Source organism: Rattus norvegicus, chromosome 15 (genome assembly GCF_036323735.1).
Source record: "Rattus norvegicus strain BN/NHsdMcwi chromosome 15, GRCr8, whole genome shotgun sequence".
In the NCBI taxonomy this organism is placed as follows: Eukaryota; Metazoa; Chordata; class Mammalia; order Rodentia; family Muridae; genus Rattus; species Rattus norvegicus.
The window spans coordinates 102,075,191-102,100,324 of NC_086033.1; the positions used below are offsets into that span (position 1 = coordinate 102,075,191).

A 25,134-nucleotide genomic window follows, 5' to 3' on the forward strand; every position below is an offset into this window, starting at 1 on the left:
GCTCTCAACAGGAGGGAGATGATGCTTGGTACTGGAAACCTAGGCAACTACCCAGAGGAAGTGACGTCATAATGACATCATGGATCTTGGACGCACGCACAAGCACCTAAATATACAAATACAACCTGGCCGGTCTGTGTAATGTTGCTGGTATGAGTAAGCTCTCGGGGCTGACCATTTGGTGTTGGATAACCAACGGCTGTGCCCTTCACAACCCTAACTAAGACAGCTTCTATGTACTCAGATCTGTGTGGGCAGGAAGGACAAGGTAAAGCAGACGCCCACGCTGAGTGCTGTGGGTAACAGGCTATGAAAGTCCACCGGAAACAATTCTAGAAAGCCATAATGCTTCTTGGAGGTGCAGGAGAGAAAGGCAGGCATGCAGGCTGGCCGCTCTCCTCCTGAGACACAGTCATCTGGCTGAGAAGGAGCGACGTCAACATGGACGCCGGCAGTGCGGCAGACTGCAAAAAGCAGTGTCTCCCAATTCTGGAACGAGCAATTGCACCCTGATGGTAAGGGCATATAAAAGACCGAAGCCGGGAAGGTAGGCCGCTGCTGCATGCTGAAGCTCTCGTCTCCCTGTGTGTTCATACACGGAAATCAAATCACCAGTGTGAGGATGTGAGGCTCTGGGGCTTCTTCATGGGAACCCGCCATCATGGACAGGCTCAGTGTCGTTCCTGAACCAGAGCATGGACCACTTCTGTCACTAGCGCAAGGCAAGAAGGCATCTATGAATGAATCATGGAGTCCTCACAGACATCAAGTCTGCTAGGGCTTCATCTCAGCCTGTGAGGAATACATGTGTGTGTTTATAAGCCACACAGTTAGGGCATTTTGTCCTCGTAGCTCCTATAAACCAGGAGGACGAAGGCAGTGTGGGAGCTCTAACTGGGATAGCCCTGAAGAGATCATGGAAGAGGCAGCCATCTGTAATTCTGAGACTCTCCCCGATGCAGCGTCCACAGCTGGATCAGACTGGCATCAGTCGGGAGTCCCCAGCCTTCCACTTCCTGTGTCTGCAACACGCAGTCGTCAGACTCCCAAAGCCTAACGACTCCAGATGTATATCCGTGATTGGAGTAAAATGTAAAATGCGTGACTCTGTAGCTCCTGTTCCTGGTTGTCATCTGGAATGAACGATAATCCAGAACTGGAAGGCTAACCTTTCATCCTGATCTCGAGGCTGGGAGATACAAGTTTCTGACCTGGATCTTGGAATGGAGATCTTGAGGCAAAGTGGCTATGAATCCCAGGAACTTAAGGCAAAGAGATCTCTGAGTTCACAGTCACCTGGGACAAACAAGTCCCAGACCCAGGCGTGGTGGTGCACACCTTTAATCTGGGACACACCTTCTGCTGGAGACTTACATAAGGACAGTGGAAGAAGGAAGAGACTCTCTCTGTTTTGCTTGCCTGCCTGCCTCGTGGGACTGAGCCACTGCTAGATCCTTGGACTTCCATTCACAGCTGCTGCAGATCACTGTTGGGGAGTTGAACTACAGACTGTAAGTCATCAACCGATTCCCTTACTATATAGAGACTACCCACAAGTTCTGTGACTCTAGAGAACCCTGACTAAGACAAACTCATTCACATTTAACACAAAACACTTTGCGTTTCTAAGCTTCAATGCACCCGCCATCTTTCGTAGCACATTGTTCGATACAATTTTTTAACTCGATGACAACATCCTCCAGCTGCTGCCAGGTGACTTCCTAAATTGCATCCATGCTCCCTGCTCCAAGTTTCCCCCAGAACGCATCACCAATGTCAAGCAGCAATTTTAACAAGCTTGCTTTTACCGAGTGTCTATCCTAGGCCACTAAACATGAAAGGTTCCAGAATGGCCTCACGAATGCGCCTATTCAAAGGAGAACTTGGGGAGAGCCCTTGTGATCTGCATACTGATACACAGCATTTAAAATGCATTCCTCTCTCCTCCCTAGAGACTCCAGGACAGCATCCCAGCAAGAATTAGTCTCCAAGTGATGGGGAACTTGAACGGATCCACTCAAGGCTCACCCAAGTGACAAAGGGCTGGTTCTGCCCAGAATCCATCAAGTCAGAAAGAGAGGGTCAGATGAGAGAGCTTCGTCCAAGCCACCTGCCAACTTTCGCTTGCTGCATTCTGAAAGACTCAACACTACCCTGCTTGCACCTTTATTTTTATGCTGGTAAAATGCACGCACCGTAAAAGTCACTACATTAGCCACTTTAAGTGTCTCATTCACAGCACGAAATAACAGTCACACTGCTGTCCAGCCACCATGACCACCGCTTCCGGGGTGCTCTCATCGCAATGGCAGGCCCGTGTGCATCCCACACTGGTACCCTGCCGTTCACCATGCCCCAGAAGGCCATGCTCAGTATATGACCTTGTGTTCCAGTCCTCGAGTCCAGAGCCTGAACTCTGCTTGAAATCTGCTCTACACTGAACCCCAGCCCTGAAGCTCAATACCTAACGATTCACAGACAGAGCCTTTGGAGAGAAAGTTGAGTGGCTACGAGGACACCTCCTCAATCAACCTGACTGGTGTCCTTTGGAGTGGAGGTCTGAGGAAAGACACACAGGAAGGCAAGGGTGAAAACGTGCTGGGCCGACACGGTCCGCTCACCTCAGACTTCCGCTGTCTACAGCTCAGAGAGATGGGAGTTCTGCCCTGTGAGCCATAAGTCTGTTGCCTTTTATTTTGCCACACAGAACCCAGGACCTGCATGTTAGCATTTCTGGGGCTGGTAATCGCTGTATGATGCATATCCCACCCCACCCCCATCAAAGGGAATGTGTGCTTGTCCATGCCTTTATATCTCTGTGTCTACCACTCCTTTCACTGGAAGGAGTGACATTCCACTGTCAGTGTCACCAAATCGCCCAGCCTACAGATGATCATGGAGGCCCTGTGCTAGACTGCCACTGAAACTCCATCGTGCTAAGATGGCCAGCTAAGAGGGATTGTAGAGAACCAGAGTTCAGTTCCCAGCACTCCCACGAGATGGCTCCTAATTATCTTTAACTCCAGGCTCTGATGGAATCCATCGCCTTCTCCGGCCTCCTCTGGTACCTTCACCCATGTGGCATTCACTCGCCAGACACATGCCGACATCAAATAAATCTTATTTTTAAATTATGGGGGGAAATGTACTGACTTCCCACTACCGAGCTACCAAGCCCCTTTCTTCTAAACCTGCACATCTTTCTTCTTCCAGGAACCCCAGTCATCCCAGCTCTTGGCTATGAACTTCAAGAAACGAGAGGAAAGACTTGCAGGATGTGCCTTCTGATTTTAAACTCTAACACCCGGGCTTCGTGCACTTCCCTGCGCTGGCAAAACCTTCTCTATTTTTCAACCTTGACCTCGCATTTGTAAAATGGGTCATCTGGAGGGGAACGGAGGAGAGGGAAGTTGTAGAAATTGCACATCCCTCACAGGGCCGTTGAAAGGTTCCCGAACACAGAGCTGACTGGAGACGGGACAAACTCACAGCTGGAACAGGTGCTTGCCCACTTCTGCATCAACAGCACTGAGCGGATCATCGAGGAGGTAGATGTCGGCATCCTGGTAGACTGCCCTGAAAGGCAGAGAGAAGTCAGACCAGAGAGCACCTCACTGATCACTGACGGAGAGATCATGGCACTCGGCAACTGGGTGTTCATTAGAAGTACTTAGGGGATCACTCAAACCAGGTGCATCGCACGGTATGGACATGGCGAGCAGACACCACACGCCCCACCCACTCCTGAAGCCTCATGAAGACACGTGCAGAGTGCCTGTGGAAAGCAAGTTACCGTGCCAAGTTCACCCGTGCTTTCTGGCCTCCGCTCAGCGTGGCTCCCCGGTCGCCTATGACAGTCAGATCCCCGTCCTCCAGAAGTTGCAAGTCCTACAGAGAGAGGAGGGAAGACTCATGGTGGCTCCGGCACAGCCGTCTTATGGAAGAAGTTTTACTTCAGAGGCGGGTGGTGGCAGGGGAGAGCGGGCACGTGCATGTAACCAACAGCAAAGCGCTAAGGGTGTCTCCATGCCACACCTTTTCTGAGGATTTAGGGACTTAGCTATTTTAAAGGTATGTGCCAACAACGACCAGTGACTTCGGCAATAAGGAAAATGAAGTCCTGAAAGCATTCATAATGAAAACTGACAATATGAGAGGTTAACAAGACGACGGACAAAGGTAAAGGAGGCTCGTGGCTGGGGCAAGATGGGTGTGTGTGGGGGTGTGGGGTGGGGTGCATGGGGGAGTGGGGGGGTGGGAGGCAGATGTGGAGGTGTTGGGGAGGGGTGGGGGATGTGGGAGGGAAGCAGGGTGAGGGTGTGGGGTGGGGGCATGAGGTGAGGGGTGAGCGAGGGGAGGGATGTGAAGGGTGTGAGCTGGGAAGCATGGGGTTGGGGGCACGGGATAAGGTGGGTTATCTGGTGGAGGGCATGGAGGGTGAGGGGATGGGGAGCATAGGGAGTAGGAGAATCGTGAGGAGTGGGGGGGCTGCATGAATGGGGGTGGGGACATTGGGTATGGGGGCATCAATTCCCATTGGATAGTCAGCCAGGGCTCAGATCAAGACAGCCCAGGGTGGAGAGGGCTAGCCAATCCTGGGCAAAGCAGGATGGCATCATATACAGCGACCTTGAGACCACAGAGCTGGAGCAGTGCTAAGAGATGAGGTTGATGAGGAGAGATAGACCCCGGCTTCACTCCCATGAAAGTCACATGATCTGCCTCCTGCTGTGCAAGGAATCACTCAGATACGAGTGGGGCCCACCTAAGGAGCAGGAATATAATGCAGCGTCCAGAGCCACAGATTTCGCAGGGAACACTGTGCCTTCGAGACTGTTTCACCAACGAATGACTCAGCCTCCACTTGAGCTGTGCATGGTAGAGTGGCAGACAAAGCCTACATGGTGTAGACCGGATGGAGTAAGGACGCCATGGCGTGCGAGCCAGGAAATGGAGGGAAGAAAACTGAACTTCCACTTGGGAATCCAGGGAGGTCTTCAAATCAACACTTTTATATGAATATTAAATTGACAGATTACAGACTCTCGGAGGGAAATAGCAGGTTAGCGATCAGGTCTAAAGCTCTCCACCTATTAGAAATAAGTACTTGTCGGTGCTGATAGTTATCACTGGCACAGTCTGGCAGTGACAGAGCCTGCTCTGGAGCTTTGCTGTACATATATGATGCTTTATGAGAGAAGCCCTGATTTAATGAAAACCTAGGAGCCACTTAACATGGTCAGCAACCATGTGCACGTGCACACAGAAAAGGGGAGTGATGGGGGAGGGAGGAGGGTGGGGAAAGGGGGAGGGGTGAGGTGATGGAGAAGGGGAGGGGGAGGAGTAGAGGGGGAGGAGTGGAGTGGAGGGGTGGGGGAGGGATGGGGAGGAGGGAGAGAGGTAGGGGGAGGAGGAGGGGTGGGAAAAGAGGGAGATGTGGGGTAGAGGGAGAGGTGGGGAGGGAGAGGGGTTGGGGGAGGGGGATATGTGGGGATAAGGGAATGGGTGGGGAGAAGGGGAAGGGGATGGGTGGGGGAGATGTGGGAAGGGGGGAAGGTGTGGGGAGAGGGGGAAGGGGAGATATGGGGAAAGGTGGGGAGGGGGGATGGGTGGGGAGAGGGGGAGGGATAGAGAGGGGGATGGGTGGGAAGAAGGGGAGAGATAGAGAGGGGATCAGAGGAAGAAGAAGAGAAAAGAAAGGAAGGGAAGGGAGGAAACACATGGAGGGTCTCTGTTCCATTGACAACCTTCTCTGTAAAGTACACCATTAACCATGCTTTGATTCTAAGTTTTCTTTTTCCTGTAAGCATCACGAGGAGTCTATAGCAGAGCAATCCTAGCCCCTTTCTGAGAAGACAATCTGTCAAAAAAAAAAACAGTAATGAGGACAGAGATTCAAAGTCAGGGCTGCCTACCCCCATGGCCCTGGATTCCATTCGCTGCCTAACTACTCCATCCTGGGACATCTGCTGTGACCATTCTGCGACTTGCTGACGTTGCTGAGGACGTATACCAACCTGGAGGGGCATTGCTAAACGTGCATCCTGATTTAACCTCTCAGTATTTCATCTCAGACGTGATTTCAAATGATACATTTATTTCAATGACTTCCGATTATACTGAAACAACTTAAAGTTGTTATCAATGCATCTAATATGAGAGACCTGGATTTTCTTTCACTTTAGTGCTTTTGGGGGGAATAAGTGTGGTAAGAGTCTATAAACAAAAGCCTTTATTTTACTTGCCTGATCTACACTACTCACTGATTTACAGAAGAGCATTTTAACAGTGATAAAACTACCATTTATCAAAACCCTGCCATGTCTACATTATACATGAATTAGCCATTGTCTCTCCAGTCAATCTATTGACTATTACCTAACTTAATAACACAGGAAGCAGAGGCAAACACTTGGAGGTGCCCAGAATCGTGTTGTTCCAATGTGGCTCTTTTCTCCCTCACCTGCAATCTGCATGCAACTCCAGAGACCTATTATGTGTGACCCTTCCTTCTGTCTCCTCATTGAGACCAACTCAGAAGCAACCCATGGATCCCATGAGTTCAGTGACCCACCAGCTGCTTATAGATCTGCTGTCTGGCAGCCTCATATACAGCATCGTGGCAAAACCTCCTGGACATCCCTACACTGTGTCCCTGCACCAGATATCAGGGACCACATCGAAGTACGGTGGTGCCACGCCCAAAGTCACAAGGAACATGTGACATGGTCAGGCCTGCACCTCCAGCACAGCATCCCTCTTGCCAAGGATGAGAAGGAGAACAGCTCGGTACAGCCATCCCTGCTGACAAACAGGAAAGCCACCAACCAGGAAGGGAATAGGAAGGGAAGGGGTGCAGCCCCCAGGGGAATCTCATTCTCTTCACAGTGTACGGGATATGCAAAAGCGACAAGAGGGTTGAAGCCTGGGTTACTGGGTCTGTGATATTGGTTTAGTCTTCCCAGGTGGCTTTGGGAGAAGCAGCATTGTCCCCAGACCTGCTTTTCTGCACAGATGTCCAAAATGCAGTAAAGGGAAAAGGCAGGGCTGGGCTTACCTTGGGAACACAGAGGCTGCTGAGCGTCAAGGGTTGAACTATTTTAGTGAAGAGAAACACCTTCACACCAGTGCCTCCCACATTCACCTCCACCTCTCAAAGCTCTAACTACATTATTCTTTAGAGCAGCCCCAACCACAGAGTAGCTGCACGTGGGGATAAAGGTGAGTCAGGAGTCACCTGACGGGTTTCAGCTACATCTAGGAGAGTTTAAGTGATATGCTCTCTCTTCCAGACCCTGAGCAGGGACAGCAACATTGTGTGTGTGTGTGTGTGTGTGTGTGTGTGTGTGTGTAAGAGAGAGAGAGAGAGACAGAGAGAGAGACAGAGAGACAGAGAGAGAGCGCGCAAAAGAGTGAGTGGGAGAACCAGAGAGAGAGGATAGCGACAGGTATGTAGAGATGTGAATGAGAGACATGAACACATCAGACTGAGTACAAGAGATCAATTATTCTGTGGTTGGGTCCCCTTTCTTACTCAATGTGCATATTCACTACTTAATACAAATCTAATTTGTATTATTGTCATTATTATTATTATTATTATTATTATTAGTGATCTGATGTCATTTATAAAAAATCCCCCATTATTTTCTTTCCACATCACCATACAAAGCCACTGACCAATACAATCTGCGACATCCCAGCTACTGTCTAAGTGAAATTACACTTTCCTCAGAGGGCTGAATACAAAGAAAGCCTTCAGCCTCACACCTCTGACAGATCTGTCTGGCCTTTTCCTCACACTGCAAAAGAGCAGCTGAGTGGCCAGGACGCTACAGACAGGCCCTGTGGCAAGCACTCACTCACAAGCCACTGTAGACTAGTTTTTACAGCCAAAGTGAGGCACGCTGTAGGCATTCGTCTTTTGTCTTCCCACTCAGATTCCCCTCTCAGGTATGCAAGGCTTCTGTCGATCATCTATCAAGTTTACTAAAAATCTTCACGTGTAATAAAATATCTCATCAAATTATTTTCTGGGCAGATCAAAGTCATTTCTGGAAAATCTTCCCTCTCCTGATGAAATGTTGTAGAATTTAAAAAAATGAAAGAAACTATTGAAACATTTTTTTCAATAATGAAAAATGAAATAAGAATGAAAGAAAGAAAGAAAGAAAGAAAGAAAGAAAGAGAGAAAGAGAGAAAGAAAGAAAGCCAGCCAGCCAGCCAGCCAAAGTTGGGCCCCAGCTGTAGCCTCTCTTCCAGGTCATTCTTGGACTGTTAAAGCTCAGCACAACAGACTGGTCAGAATGTGGGTTGTCTCGAGCAATTTTGTCATTTCCTTACACGTGATATGGTTGTGGTAACCACACCATCACAACCCCTCCACCACCCCAAATCACTTCTTTTAACCATTAATAATGAAAGAGTTCACAGATAAGATACAAAGGGTCCAGAATCCCTTAGAAAATAATGTAGGATGTAGGATGTGGGTGGGTGGGGCTTCAAGAGTGCAGCTAGAAATGACTGAAGATGCGTCGCCAGCTGACTGTTGCTCAGGCTGTGTGGCGGGGGCACAAGGGCTCAATACACTAACCCCCACTTTTGCCAGTTTTTATAACCGTTCAATGTTAAAGTCCAGGTGCTGGAAAGACGGCTCAATGGTTAGGAGCACTCGACCCCCAGCACCCACATAATGGCTCACAGCCATCTGTAACTTCAGTTCGAAGGGAACCATCACCTTCTCCTCACCTCTGTAAGCACCAGATGTACACAGGCAGGCACGCAGGCCAAACGCCACACACGTAAGATGAAAATAAATACATCTCTTTTTTTAAGTGAAGGATTACAGATACAGGTTGGGAGGGGTGCTCCCCTAGGGTGAGGTGAGCAAGGCCATGGTTGTGATGATCAGCACAGACAGATGGTTAAAATTAAACAGACCGTAATAAAACCAAAGCAAACTGTGATGGACGGGGGTAGGCAGGCTTCCAAAGGCTGAGCTGAAGAATCACAATAACTTAGAAAACCTCCCAAGGCAGGCGGTTAGAGTATGGGAGAGCCAAGAGTCATCACCTTCTTCAGAGCACAGGCCTTGATGACTTTCTCGTAGCGTTCTTTCTCGTATTTCCTCCCAAATAAAATATTGCTCCTCACGGTTCCTGAGAACACCCAGGGCTGCTGGGAAACGTAGGCGATCCTCCCGTGCACGCTGACCAGCCCACTGGTGGGAGGCAGCTCACCGAGCACCGCGCTCAACAGGGACGACTGAAACAGAGTTCACAACACACACAGGCTGTTAATGTCAAGCACAGAGTAAACCAAACTCCGGGCGCTGCCCAGCCATGGTGGCTTGACAAGCGCCAGCCTCTCATTTAAAACGGCAGTGGACGCTGCAGTTAAAACAAGAAAACAAAACAGAAATAGCACCACTGGCCAACAGTAAAGTGATGCTCATTAAAAAACAAAAAAACAAAAACAAAACAAAACATAGGGTACAGAAATAGGTTGTGACAACCCGCCCTCCCGAATGATCTTGCTCCTAATGTGATGCTGGCTATACGCAATTAAAAATACTATGTGAAATCCCACGTACAACTAATAAGCTTCGCTGGGCATGGCGGTGTATGCCTATAATATCAGCACCAGGGACACAGAGGCAAGACGATCAGCCTCGGCTGCAAGTTTGAGGTCACTGTGGGCATTTTGAGATTCAGCCTCAATCAATCAATCAATCAATCAATCAATCATCAATCAATAAACAAAAGAGAGCACTGGCAGCAATGGAGGCCCAGCACAAGAGAAGCTTCGCCCGTCCGATACTGAAGGAAGCTGCAGCCGCATCCTGCTAATCCAGATCTCCTTTGTTTGGAAGTGCTTGTCCCAGAAAGGCCATGCACCAACTATACACTCAGAAGATGTTTATTTAAAGGAATTCTAAAGGACAGACCTTCATCCTACACGGATGGAATCCTATCCAGTTTAACAAGCCTGTGCCTCCCATGATCATCGAGCATGAGACACTCCCTTGAGACCATCTGTCTGCCTTGCCCAGGACTCCTAGCTGCCCAGGGCCTGGGCTTCTTTTGGTCCAAGCATGGGAGACCAGGGATGTACTTTGCTAAGAATGTACTGACGTGACTTGGGTGCGTCCTAAGAACTGTTTAAAGCTGGACAGCCTTCTAAAACTCTGGAGCATTCAGCAGCCACACTGGCGAGAAGAAGTGTCCCACTCTCTAGTCCTTCTATCCCGAATGGTGGTCCCGTCAGTGATTCCCAGTGAGCCAACCTGAAGACAGGACGAAACAAAACACTCACCTTGCCTGCTCCGACTGGGCCGACCACAGCTAACAACTCACCAGGTCTGGCAGTGAAGGAAAGACCTTGCAGGGTAGGAGTGTCTAATGCCTATGAGGTAAAGTTTACAAAAATGTCTCACTTTAGAGAGATAACGTAATCTTTAAACAGGAGAAGAAGTAAAACCACAGCTACTGATACACAAACACAGCCCATATTTCTTCCTCACTTTAGATCTATGCCTTGACAGCCTTTTCACGCCTTTTAATTTAAATGAACCCAACCTATTTAAATAAACGAGTCCAGACTTCCACATGCATACAGAATTTAAGCGGTAAAAAGGACGACGCCGTGCTGGGAGACTCTTGGCTCACATTAACGCCCTAAAACAATATTTTAAGCAGAACAAGACACGCAGGAGAATTTTAACCATTCCTAAATTTTCTCGGGGACCTTAGCTTTAATCTATGTCATTAACTCCCACGTGGTGGCAGCAGAAGAATGCAACATGCCTGGCTGTGAGGAGCGGTTTGGTGCCATCCCTAACTGTGGCTTTCCAATGGATCCTGGCAATGCACTCGGGACTCAGGATGACATTTGGTGTCCATGAAGTTAAAGACAGAAAACAAACCCCACTACTACTGTCAACATGGTGATGAGGGTTTGAGTTCAACAACAAAAATGAACCCATTAAACTCAGTGTAGGTGAGCAGGTCAAAGTGATGTGGTGTGCCTCACTTAGCCACGCTGAACAGGGTCAGCACGGTCCTGCTACTATGAACTGTGGCATTGCAAGCTCCTCTAATGCAGCGGGCGGGGAGGATGGTAAGTCACATTACGCTATCACAAATCACATCCATGAGCAATATACACATTTTAGGAAAATGTAACAGTCTGTGTATGATTCATTTAAGAATTCCAAGTGCAAAGACTTAACACCAGGTTCTTTGGAGTGCAATGTATTGACAGCCCAAGTGTGAGACTCCATCTGTAAATTCACGATAAATCACACTAAGGCCATGTGTTCAAGGTAGATATGAGGCATGCGTGATTTTCATGTTTATACCGGATCTCATCATCAAGGTCAAAAATCATCATCAAAAATCTGGAACAGTTGATTCAAACGTTTCAGATAAGGTGTTCAACCTGCACTAAATTTCAGGAAACTAAGCATTGGACATTTTTAAGGTGTTTTACATTTTCTCAGTTAAATTTCTTCAAGAAGCCAAATCAAATTCACATCTATATAGAACTTCCACATGTTGCAAAATCAATTGAGAAGCGAATGCTTCAGGGGTCTTAATGGAATAGCATGGACCAGAACCAGAATGAGACTGACTTTCCAATCAGCACCCTGACTTGGCCGGCCTTCAGCAGAACTGAAAGTTATAAAAGAGAGGAGGGTGACTGACATTAGGAGCACGGATGACCTTCAGATCACCAACGGTAAGAGCTTTTATCTAAATCTAGCACCAACACATCTGACAGCATAATACACTTAGTGGATGGTAACTGTGGAGCATGATGCTGGAATGCTGCTGTCTGTGGATTGACCTAAGAGGGTCAATTCCCAGATTTGATACCATCTGCACTGCCTCTGAGGTATAGCTGTAGGTACCACATAGTTAAGGCTGTAGGAAATTCACAGAAATTCATCACTTTAACCCTTTGGTAAGGCACTCTCTTAAAGGACCAGTGTTCTCTACAGCACACTGAGATGGTTCTTCATATCACAATAATTAGTAATAATTATTGTATAAATTATTATTATTATTATTATTATTATTATTATACGCTGAAGGCTACACGGACATCTGAACTCTAGAAAATGATTTTCTGAAGGGCAGATCTGCTTTGTGCAGGAAAGGACAAAATCTACGAGTCACAGGCTCCATGTTAGGACAAAGAGCACCCCCACAGCCCAGGCTCAGGCCTGAGTGCTGCTCCATTGTATGCAGGAGAAGACAGACAGGACAGATGGCTTAGGAAGCTTTGGCTCTGCACTCTCAGGATCTAGATAGTCCCACAGTGATGCCAACATTGGTGAGTTCTAAGTGCAAGCTGGGCCATCCCCTGGAAATACAGCAGTGATTGCAGCAGGCAGTAGTGCGCTGCCCCTCTGGGATGTACAGTCCCCCAGAACCACAATCTGAAGCCGAAAGGCAGGGTTTGTAAATGAGAACCAGGTTAATGAGAAGAGCTTTTCCTAGCAGGACTCACAGTGGGCTGTTATACAATCCAGTCAGTATGTCTCAACTGCCAGCCCAGCGTGTTCTGCCTTCTACCCCAGCTTCTCCCAGGAAACTCCAAGGTCTGTGCTTCTCCAATGGTCTATATGGTCCTGACCAAAGGGAATCCCTTGCAAGGGTTATAATCATCCCACAAACAAAGGCAGGGAGACTGATGGTATAGTTCTGTCTGGAAACAGAAGCCTGACAGCAATTGGAAGAGCAGGACAACCTCAACACTGCAGAGTTGGAAAGAGAAGAAACAATGTTGCAGAGTTGGAGAGAGGAAAAACAATGTTGCAGAGTTGGAGAGAGGAAAAACAATGTTGCAGAGTTGGAGAGCGGAGAAACAATGTTGCAAAGTTGGAGAGAGGAGAAACAGTATTGCGGAGTTGTAGAGAGAAGAAACAATGTTGCAGAGTTGGAGAGAGGAGAAACAATGTTGCAGAGTTGGAGAGCAGAGAAACAATGTTGCAAAGTTGGAGAGAGGAGAAACAGTATTGCGGAGTTGTAGAGAGAAGAAACAAGGTTGCAGAGTTGGAGAGAGGAGGAACAATGTTATGGAGTTGGAGAGAGGAGAAACAATGGTGCTGAGTTGGAGAGAGGAGAAACAGTGTTGCAGAGTTGGAGAGGAAAAACAATGTTGCAGAGTTGGAGAGAGGAGAAACTTGGTTAACAAGATCTCCCCCAGTGCTGTGTCCAATCCAAAAGCATTAACCTGGGATACTTTACAGTGGCATTTTCCCTGAAGGTTCCCATCAACACTTTAAATGTACTGGCCTAGGATATGCTAAGCAGCTAAAAAGAAACTTCCAGGCCAGGTAAAGAACCTTGCAAGAATTTCCATGTGTAGCGAATGCAGGAATGTGGTTCTCCAAATCTAGAAACACACTGTTGGACTGTGGGCAGAGCTGCCAGTACATCAAAATTAGGGGAATGTGATGCAGGCCACACAATGCTTAAACATGGGCAGGCGTACAAAGGCAGCTGGAGTCTGTGGTTTGACATGTGTACCGTGGGGCAAGTGGAGGCAAAACAGAGCTGGGAAGGACCGTTTCTCAGCTTCTAACTAGCTCTCACCTATGTTCCAAACTTAAGTAAACCTCCCAGCATCTGAGAGAGGCTGGGCTCCAGGTGAATGCTGTTTCCTTCGCCCTGCCATTGGTAGCACCTTCCTGCCAATCTCTGGGCAGCCCCACCTACCATGGCCTCCTCTGTGCTTCTATCACTACTAACAAACCACGCACCCATTCAGTGACTACGTTTTCCAGACTGAGAGGAAGTTATGCACAGTAAAGCCAAGGCTGAGATGCAGCAGGCTGGAAGCAGTGGGCAGAGGGACATAAGAATGAGCACTTCCTTGTGGTCTTCCCTGTTAGTCTTCCTATTTGATCAAATAACCCATAGGAACCAATGAGGGAAATGCCCTGACCCCACCTGTCTTACTCATCTTCTTGGCACATGTGAAACCTACACCTAGAACCCACAGAGCTTACTGCATGGACCTGCTAGCTCCTCCCTGCAGGTTGACACTCAGGTACTCTATCCTGAGGCACAGAATACTGGGGTCCTCACTATGACCCCCCCAAAAAAACACAAATCAAAGACTCTGTTCAAATGCTACAAGATGATGTTAAAACAAGATAAAAGTCTAGGACAGTTTAGAATGCATGCAGTTAACCTATTGAATGTGCAGTTACCCTACAGAATATATGCAGTTAATCTATAGAAGTATGCATGTAACCTATAGAATGCATGTGATTAACCTATAGAGATATGCAGTTAACCTATAGAATGTATGCGGTTAACCTATAGAATGTGCAGTGCACAGTTGACCTATAGAATGTACAGTTAATCTATACAATAAGCATAGTTAACCTATAGAATGTACAGTTAACCTATAGAATATGCAGTTAACCTATAGAATATGTACAGTTAACAGATCCCTTACTAAGCCCATGCATTCTAACATTACCCATATCAACACATTCAGTTCAAACCAAAGCAATGATGAAAGCTTTTGTGATTAACAGCAACCTGCAGGAGCTGGAGAGATGGCTCAGCAGTTAGGGGCCCTGGCTGTTCTTCCAGAGAACTTGAGCCTGGTTCCTGCACCCACAGGATGGGTTGTAACCACCTGCAAGCCCAGCTCCAGAGGATCCGATGCCCTCTTCTGACCTCTGCAGGCCGCTCCACACAAACATGTACTCAGACCCACACACACACACACACACATAAAGTAAAATAATATTTTTAAAGAACAACTTTCAAGTTTTTGGATTTTAAGAGTTTCTATAAAATTTTCAACAGATGAACTGATTGCCTTTTCAGACTTTGTAAAATTCTCTGCTTTACCAGTGTCGCCCACGATGTCTCTGAAATCACGGGGAGGTTACCTTGTCCCAGAAAGCGGTAAAATCTTGCACGTGAACGATGGCTTTGCCATCAGATGGTTCCTGGGCTTTGCGCTCTGGCAGTTCATCGAGTAACAGAAAGTTCTAGAGGAGAGAAAAGCATGGGTTGTTTTAACTACGGAAATAAAACATAAATAAAAAACAGTGTTTCCATGGAACATACAAAGTAAGCTCCTTACAGCCTAAGGGTTATTTTCCCAACTCTATTTAAAGTGTCAACAACATGGGGCTAGGGCTGCCTCAGCAGTGAGGTGTCTGCCACAAAGGCTGCCAATCCTAGGACCCTAGGGTGAATGGAGAGATTCTCACAAGTTATACCCTGACCTCCACATACATGCCTGGACATCATATGTGTCCCCTCACCCACAGTCAATAAAGCTGTAATGAAAATCCCTTAAAAGTAAAGTATCAGTTCATATCAGAGCACGCTATGCATTAATAGATTCCATACCCCGCACACGTGTTTTCATGCACACAAGTTTCAGACCTGAGCAAAGTCTTTGCAATGCGCTCGACAAGTGTACCAGTTCCTTCATAAAATGAAAACACTGATAAGAAACTGAACACACGCAGAACTGGACACTGCGACTGTTTTGATTTTGTTTTGTTTTGTTTAATAGTAAACACACGGAAGATGGTAGGAAATGATTTGATAAATATTTACTGGATGCTCGTCGTATGCAAACATCATGTTAAAACCAGAAGAAAGCCAAAAGCTGTTCCCAGGATGAACGTAGGCTACAAGTGTGGGCAGAGCCTGGGTTGAAAGGTCAACTCTGCCCATCTTCCTGCCACACCCTGCCAGGTCACAACATGGCTCAGTCACTGCCTGCCTCCCCCTTTACCAAATCAGCACATCACAGCTTGGCACGGGATGGCCTCAAAGTCACCATCTATTTCAAATGCATCTTCTCACAGCTTATCACACGGTGATAGCAGAACGGCTACATCTTCCCTATCTGCTGTGTTCCACCCAGTTAGCGGCCGGTCGGTGCAGTGTAAGCAGCAACGAGAAGCCCCACGAACTGTTATAATCTAATGACAGCAAGAAGAAGCCCTCCTACTCCTCAGATGCTAGGCACAACAAAGAAAAACACCACAGTGCAAATCTGCTCAAACTGGATCAAAGACCTCAAGGCAAGACCTGTGACTCTGAAATTGCTAGAGCAAACAGAAAGCACGAAATTGCAAGCACAGGCAAGGACTTTCAGAAGAGGACTCTGGGAAAATTAATGATGAGAACTAGCAAACTGAATTAAAAAGTTTCGTCATGGCGCAGGAAACTACAGGGGTAAAAGACAACCGAAGGATAGGAGAAAACATTTGCCAGCCCAGCATCTGACGGGGGATTAATATCTATAATGTATAAAGGACTCAAATAAACCAAAGAGCAAAGCTTCAAACCGTCCTAATTAGTGAACAACAACTGTTCAGGGCTGGAGAAGCAGCTCAGTGGTTGTCCTTGTTTGCTTTCCATCACTGTGATAAGCATCATGGCCAAAAGCAACTTGGAGAGGAGAGGGTTGACGTCACCTGACAACTCTCAGGTGACACTACATCACTGAGGGGAGTCAGGTCAGGAACTCAAGGCTGTTAGGAGCCATCATAGGACAAGCTAATAACTAGCATGTAATCCCTCTCCTAGGCAAGGCCTAAGAGAATTCATTTTAGGAAAGATTTCTGCTATTGTTATGCTTTTCCTGATATTATTAAACACATATAACAACCACTAGATGTTAGCCCCACCCTTTTTGGAGCAGATCTCTGCAGATCTATGAAGATGTCCTGTCTTGTAGTGATGCTAATATAGACAAATAGAAGACATCTGAAGTCTAATGATGATCCTATAAGGATTCCTAAAATTATATCATCAGTGATTATAAGCTCTTTTATAGTGGGACTGTTGTTAGGTCATTTTCCGATAGTCAAAACTGCAGTGAGAACTCTGCCAGTCTCCCAGGTGTCACCAGTTAATTGCTCTGATATAGTAACCAGACTTTCTCCTAGACTTTCTAGACTTTCTCCAGACTTTCCAAGAGGTTGTAAAGCAATTAACCAGAGGTCATAAAAAGGTAATTATTAACGATTTATTTTAGGTGCTAGCACAGAGGATAAAATACTGACTGAGTTTATCTATATGAAACTTCACTAATAACTTAGAGTTTTTGACCTTCCATGAACGTGTGGAGCTGTGATAGGTGATGAATGTTTACTGAGATGATTATTCCTAATGGATATGCATGTAAACATTCCCTGTTGTAAACTTCTATTTCAATTTATGATTTGATTTTATGTGTGAACGTGTGACAAACTTTTTACCAGGTGACCACGTATCCTGAAAGATGTATAAGTGCTGAGGACAAAGAGAAAAGGAAGAACTGAGCTGAGAGAGAACTGAGCTAAGAGGACCTCTGCTGAGGAGAACTTTTTTTGGACAGGACATAAGAAGAAATCTAGGAAGGAATTTTTCCCTTTCCCCATTTAGGATCTTTCTGATTTTCCCCTTAGATAGCTTTCATAGGAAACTTTTTATAACTTAGTAATAAGGGATATAATCACTTTTCAAAGTGTCCCTTTTTCTTCCTGGGACTTCCTACCAGGCTGAAAGTTAGAGCCTGGCAGTTCCGGCTGAGGTAGAACAAATGCCACATTACTTAATCCCCACCCCCAGCTGTCAGGCTGGTGTCAATCATCCAAGCCAGCAGCCTTTTAACCTTCAGAAAGAGAAAGAAAGTTCTTAGGACATTTTAGAAGTTATCATCAGCATTTCAGTACAGTTAGAGAGCTAGAACGTCCGACTGGAGATGCTCGGACTTTAAAGCCACACCAGAGTCCTACTCTGTGCTCTGTCCCCACCACCACTACCCTCTCCAGGCCCGGAGGCTCCCAGCACAAGGCAGGAGTCTGGAGGCAGGAACTGGAGCAGAGGCCATGAGGAATGCTGCTCACTGGCTTGTTCTACAGAACCTGGGACCACCTGTCCTGGGGTGGCACCACCCACAGTAATTTGGCTCTCCCACATCCCTTATTAATCAAGAAAACTCCCCACGGATTTGCCCACAGGATAATCCAATGGAGGTATTTTCTAAGTAAAGGCTCCCTCTTCCCAAATGACTCTAGTTTGTGTCAACAAATAAAACTAACCCATCTACTGGTTAAGAGCACTGTCTTCTCTCCTACAGGAGCTGGATTTGATTCCCAGCAAGGGGCTCACAACCATCGGTAACTTCAGTTACAGAGGACACAATACCCTCTCCTCACATCTGTGGACACCGGGCACGGACATGGTATACAGACACACGGGCAAACACCTATAAGTATAATATTAGAAGAATTTTTTAAAAGGACAAGTACAAATGAGCAGTATATGTTTGAGAACCATTCGACTTCTTAACTATCAAGGAAATCCCAACTCAATCAGAATATCACTAAAAAAAAAAATATATGATAATAAATCTTAGCAAGGCTGGGGGTCATGCCAATTAGCTATGCTAAGGAAGTTCCTGAGAAAGGAAACCTAAAAGTAAAACAGCCCTCGGATCCAGGCTTGTCACTGATGGAACTCTTCTGAAGGTGTCTACACCTCACTGGAACCCCAACACAGGCCACAAGAGCTGAGTTACACAGTTAGCGTGGGATCCATCGGCAGACAAGTGTTGAGAGAAAACATGGCATAGATAAATAATGGAGTTGTATTTGGCCATAAAAAACAAAACTGTGTCATTTGCTGGAAAACAGGTGGAGCCAGACATGATCCTACAAGCAAAGTAAACTCTGAAAGATGAGTATCGTGTCTTTATTCACATATGGAGCCTAGATTTCACACAAACATACATGCGCGCACGCATGCATACACACCAAACAAGTACACACCACACACACACTACATGCATGCATATACAGCACATATCCATACATGGCGCGCGCGCGCACACACACACACACACACACACACACACCACACATACACACCACACACATACACACTACACACACACATGCATACACACTACAGAGATAGACATCTCACTTATACACAACTGACACACATATACATTACATACACTACATATACACATATATACCACACAATACATACCACATACCACACACATATACACATACCACACAGACACACACACATATACACATACCACACAGACACACACACATATACACAACTGACACAGACACACTACATATACACTACACACACACACACGCATATATCACACATACACAACTGACACATATACACTATACACACACATGTATACACCCACACACATATACACAACTGATACATACACACTATAACTTACTTACATTGTCTATGCAATAACACTAACTCACTCACACAGCCTATGCAGTGACCTGACTCACACAGCCTCTGCAGTGACCCGACAACTCACACAGCCTGTGCAGTGACCCAACAACTCACTCACACAGCCTATGCAGTGACCCAACAACTCACTCACACAGCCTATGCAGTGACCCAACAACTCACTCACACAGCCTATGCAGTGACCCAACAACTCACACACAGCCTATGCAGTGACCCAACAATTCACACAGCCTGTGCAGTGACCCAACAACTCACTCACACAGCCTATGCAGTGACCCAACAACTCACTCACACAGCCTATGCAGTGACCCAACAATTCACACAGCCTCTGCAGTGACCCGACAACTCACACAGCCTATGCAGTGACCCAACAACTCACACAGCCTGTGCAGTGACCCAACAACTCACACAGCCTATGCAGTGACCCAACAACTCACTCACACAGCCTATGCAGTGACCCAACAATTCACACAGCCTGTGCAGTGATTCAACAACTCACTCACACAGCCTATGCAGTGACCCAACAACTCACACAGCCTATGCAGTGACCCAACAACTCACACAGTCTATGCAGTGACCCAACAACTCACAGCCTGTGCAGTGACCCAACAACTCACACAGCCTATGCAGTGACCCAACAACTCACACAGCCTATGCAGTGACCCAACAACTCACACAGCCTATGCAGTGACCCAACAACTCACACAGCCTATGCAGTGACCCAACAACTCACACAGCCTATGCAGTGACCAGGTTTGAGCCCTAATAAGACAAAGCACGAGTTTAGGAGGTAGCTTTCTAAAGAGGTGACTAAACTCTACTGCAGGCTCTGCACTGTGAGTGCGGTCAGGGCTCCTATGAGGGAGGTGTCACACGGCATGCAGCTCTCTCAATCTTCCACTGTATGAGGACACAGCACCCCAACCCTCCCGAGCAAAGGCACTGAGGCACCATCCTGGAAAAAAAGCAGACGGCCAAACCTGCCTGAACCCTGCCTGACCCTGCCCCTCCCGGCATCTAGAACTATATAAAAAAAGACTTCTGTTCTTCATAAATTGTGGGGTTCTGTTATGGGGTAGGATTAAGATGCCCCTTCAGAAACACGCCTTGAGGTCCTTACTACCCCCAGAACCTTGAAATGTGTCTTTATTTGGAAATGGGATCATTTCAGAGACAGCAAGGACGAGGTCGCGTGTGGGCCCTAAATCCAACCCAGCTGGCTTCCTTGCACGAGATTAGAGACAGAAACACGGGTATAAACAACCATGTGGCCTCAGCGACAGACTGGAATAGTTCCCAGCAGCTCATAGATACTAGGTCAAGAGAGGAAAGACCGTCTCCTGCTGGCCTCTGAAGGAGCGTGGCCTTGCTGTTACCTACAGCATCCACAGCTGTGACCCAGCAGGGATCCCTTGCTTCAGACGTCCAGTCTGTGCTCGAAACCTCACACGTAGTTTGTATGAGATCAACGCACTGTCTGCGAGAAGGGCCGCACTGTGAGTGTCCTTTACCAAGGCATAACACTAACGGAGCAGGCAACTCAAGCAGGCCTCTGAGCGTACCTGGGAGGAGACAGCACCACATCGTGTTCCCCTCTAAAGCTTAACAATCCTTTAAGTCCTTAGCATCCTAACCTACCAGTCCAGAAAGCTACAAACTTGGACATGGCACTGTGCAGCCGGTCCCTTCTCACAGCTGAGCAAACAGCCTCACTTACAGTGTCAGAGGGTACCGTGCACAGTTAGCTGGCTCCAAGACGGACAAATAGAGCATGCCGTCGGGAGCAAGTGATGGGGAGGCAGCTGACCCCACAGCAGCCATCCAGAAAGGAAAGCAAGGCAGGTCCAGGTGCAGCCTCTATGAACAGCCCCTCCCAGCATCCCGCTCCCTCCAGCAGGGCTCACGCTAGAAAATTCCCACTACCCCTCAGTTGTGCCGTCAAATCGAGAGACCACCAATGGCCTAGTCCATTGATTAGGTCAGGCCCTCCTAACTCAACCACTTTTCTAGGGCTAGTCTGGTCCCACTCATCGGGGACCAGGCTGTAAACGGGTGTGTCTTTTGGGATGCTGGAACACTTTATATTCCAACATTAACACTTATTTTTTTAAAATCCCTGTTCTTTTTTTTTAAAAAAAAAGGAAACTATTTTGCTTTGTTTCCTATGTATGAAAACTTCTTCCTGCCAATCTCTCTCCAAGACCCCAGTAGCATAAGATGTGATCTGTTCTCTTCACTCCCATGGGCCAGCCGTACAAAAGCCTATGTAAGATTAGAATAGACTGCACAACCCCATGTCCGGCAAGCAGGCAGACATATGCGACTCTAAGCCTAACTGCAGCAGCATCCCACGGCATCCCTCATGGTCTACCAGATGTCAACTCTTCCCTACCCTGCCACCGTTTATCTCCCCTTCTGAAGGAATGCAGCTTCAGAGGCCTGGTGAGCACTCTTCATTCTGCCGTAGTGACTTTTACGCTGGTCTATCCCCCTTCTACAGTACTCCTCACCACCACTGAACCATGTGTCGAGGCTCCCCGAGCTCCTTGTTCAAACACCTCTGCCGACACACGCCACCACACATCCTGTAACTTCTACCAACAGCGTTGACCGGGCATCCATCGTGGAACCAGTGACAGTGGGCTGGGCGGGAGCCAAACACTAAGAGAGTGTAGAAGCTGCCCAGGAGAGCTGCAAACCCAGCAATCAAATATTCGTATCTACAGGGAGCAGAGAAACCTCTTACAAGGCTGGTGGAGGTGTGCACTGTGCAGCCTCAAAGTTACCAAGCTGTATGCACCATCACCCCATGAGAGGTGCTATCTATCTCTGAACAACAGAGACAGTGGGCACTGATATTTGGCGACTGCTGTTATGTGGAAAGGGTTAGGAGACAGCCTGGCTTGTGGTACCCAGAGTAGCTTTCAAGTCTGGGGTAAGCAATTGCAGCAACAGTAGAATTACAACAGGATAAGACCGTGTGAAGCCACAGAAGGGGAAGTTTTACTTTATACACTTAGAATGCTAGGAGTCGATACATACCCTCAAATATTTTCTTCCCAAATTTGAAAGTTAAAAAATAAAAACCAAAAAAACAAAAAAAAAAAAACAAAAAAACAAGAAAACCCCCCCAAAAAAAACCCCGTAATTAAATGCCATGGGTCACCCCTCAACCATGCTGCTCGACCATTGTCAAAAGGAACAATAAACTCAGGTCTGGTCCAGAACGAACCCTATATGACCGATCTATTCTAGAGGTAGCAACTGTGTATTGTTTGACAATTTTTTACATTGTGATAATGAATTTTAGCCATTTTCCCACTCCCCCATCCTCCTCTGCCAGAGCACACCTTCTCAACAAGCCCCCCTGTTACTTCCATGAATTCTTTTTGAGTGGCCCAGAATGTGGGTGAGGTTATTTGCTGGAGCAAGGGCAAAGTATCACTGGCCACACTGTTGAGGAAAACACACACCTGCCACCAGGTGTTAACTGTCAGCCGTTCTTCAGGAGGGCGGGACCTCATGGGTCCTTCCCCTCCCCTTCCGTCCATCCATGATGAAATGTGCACAGGTTCAGTCTTTCCCAGATCCTGTGCTCATAAGCTCATCTGCAGTAAGTCTGACACAATAGCTACTCCATATTGTCCAGATGTTACACATTTCCCCACCCTCTGGGTCGTTCTTTCTGCACCCTCTCCTCTCAATATCCCTAGAGCTCTGGGGGAGTGATACAGAGGCACGATTTAGGCCTAAGAACTCCGTGTGATGCTTTGGGAGGAGAAAAAAAAATCAGAAACTTCAGGAAAACAAAAAATGAAACCTTCCTGGCAAGCCCTTCCCCCTCACCTACATCCTCCCTAAGGTCTCTAAGGCTGATGGAAATCTGGTTATTGAACAACCAACACTACTGAGAACCAGAAATAAAATAAAGTTTGTGCCCAGGCCTCTCACAACATTAACCAATCCTTCCAGAGACATTCATCTACACAGCAACTCTTAGCAGCCGTCCTGCCCCAGACCAGTGTCCGTGCCACATGAATAATCTGCCCTTCGGGCCTATCCGAGTGGCTACTTAGGTAAGTGTGACGGAAATTAACACACTGGCCAAGGAAAATGCCTGCCAGAAAAACAAGGTGCCTAGAGGGGAAGAAAAGGTGAAAAAGCAGGCTGGAGGGAAAGGCAGAACCAGAGGGGAACTAGCAAAACAGCCAAGACAGACAGAACAAATTTTTTTTCTTTTCTTTTTTTCGGAGCTGGAGACCAAACCCAGGGCCTTGCGCTTGCTAGGCAAGCGTTCTACCACTGAGCTAAATCCCCAACCCCCAGAATGATTTTTAAACAAGGGTTTGTTTGGTACAGACCATTGTCTCTCTAAGAGGCAGAGTCCTTCCAGCCCAATAAGAACGTCATTCAACTCGGGCCTGAACTCAGTCAGTCCCTGACCACTTGTCCTGTAGTCTAGAGCGTCAGTTCTCTGTTTATGAGTCAATTCCCCTTTGGGTCACTTAAGACCATTGGCATACCAGATACTTACATTACAATTTGTAAACTAGTAAAATTACAGCTATGGAGTAGTCATAAAAACATTGTTATGGTTGGGGGAGCCCACAACATGAGGAACTATACTGAAGAGTCTAGCATTAGGCAGGTTGAGAACCATTGATCTAGAAAATAAAAGTTGTCAGTCAACATTATGTATCAAGAGCCCTGGGCTGTTGGTATTTGTATTGTGCCCACGAAAGACCAGGAATTATTCTGGACTTTTAGCACACTGTACCTAAGACCAGGACACGCATACACCGCTTAGTCAACAGTTTGGTGTACACAGGATTAAATTCGCCAGAGATGCAGTGGCAGCAAGTGAAAGACAGCATCATCATCATTTGACTCAAAGGATATCTCCAACTTTAAAATTGTGCCATACACGAACCTTGATCCTCCGAACGCTGACGACGGCCTCTGACACTCTCTCAATGGCTGATGGGAAGAAGAGGGTAACTGTCAACCGGACAGCACCATACAGAGTCATGGCCACGAACACGTGGCTAGCTGTAATCTTATTGCCAAGCAGCACATAGGTGGTGAAGGTCACGAACAGGATGACTTTGTTTGCAATGAAAAACGACGCCATGTTCATCCCTCTGAGGTAGGAGCTGCCCAGAATCTTAGAAATTTCCTTCCTGGAAGAGAGAAAAACAGGTTTTTTTTCCACATAAAGTCAACACGGATGTCACACACATGAGGGCCCTGTTAAACAGCACACACACACACATCAAGATAAACTGCCTTGGGGACAGGAGAGATGGCTCAGCCTACAAAGAGTTTCCAGGAGAGCATGAAACCCTTAGTTGGATCATAGGATCCACATAAAGACCAGGTGTATGCACAAGTCTATATTTCTCCATGCCCCAGGAAGCTCTGTGCAGATTTTCCTGCCTAAGGTCTTGTGGGAGAAACTATAGTTTTAGGGATGCTATTCTGTCGTGGTTTGCCCTGTAGTTATCTGTACTTTGATGCTAATTCCGCTGCCCCAAGGACTGCTGCCTAGTCACTACTCAGGACCCAGGTGACCACCTCATTAGAACCTTCTCCCATTTAATTTGTAAGCTACAGGTGAGGGCTGGTACAGGATAGAATGAGGCCTGTCATTGGACAAGAATTAAGAATGGGCAGGAGGGAAGAGGAGAAGGGAGGAGGAGACAACAGGAGAGTAGCCCCGGAGAGACAACATGGAGGTTGACGTTAAGATCCCATGCAGTACCTTGACGGGTTGTTATGAATGTTCTTAAGGGGTGGATGTGTACAGGGCTTTGTATGTTTAGGTGGGCAATTGTATCTTATCAATCGGATCGAA

General features: G+C 47.0%; 1 protein-coding gene and 1 long non-coding RNA gene across 12 annotated transcripts in view; one reads left to right on the forward strand and one right to left on the reverse strand.

Moving 5' to 3' along the window:
- Positions 1-25,134, reverse strand: part of Abcc4 (ATP binding cassette subfamily C member 4) — a 234,526-nt gene that overhangs the window by 126,804 nt on the left and 82,588 nt on the right. For all 6 annotated transcript variants that reach the window (XM_039092967.2, XM_039092966.2, XM_063273922.1 and 3 more), the window contains 6 exon segments: positions 24,211-24,460; positions 14,918-15,019; positions 10,315-10,404; positions 9,073-9,264; positions 3,794-3,888; positions 3,490-3,576 (listed from right to left, as the gene is read on the reverse strand). In XM_039092967.2, coding sequence (XP_038948895.1) covers positions 3,490-3,576; positions 3,794-3,888; positions 9,073-9,264; positions 10,315-10,404; positions 14,918-15,019; positions 24,211-24,460 — 816 coding nt within the window.
- LOC120097081 (uncharacterized) lies at positions 57-18,717 on the forward strand. 6 transcript variants are annotated; one of them, XR_010058064.1, is made up of 3 exons: positions 57-2,668; positions 3,214-4,179; positions 18,118-18,717. It is a non-coding gene; the product is annotated as an uncharacterized LOC120097081 (long non-coding RNA). The 6 variants fall into 6 exon arrangements; XR_010058065.1 differs by having other exon boundaries at positions 57-2,180; XR_010058062.1 differs by lacking the exon at positions 18,118-18,717 and adding an exon at positions 5,808-8,026 and having other exon boundaries at positions 57-1,511; positions 1,953-4,179.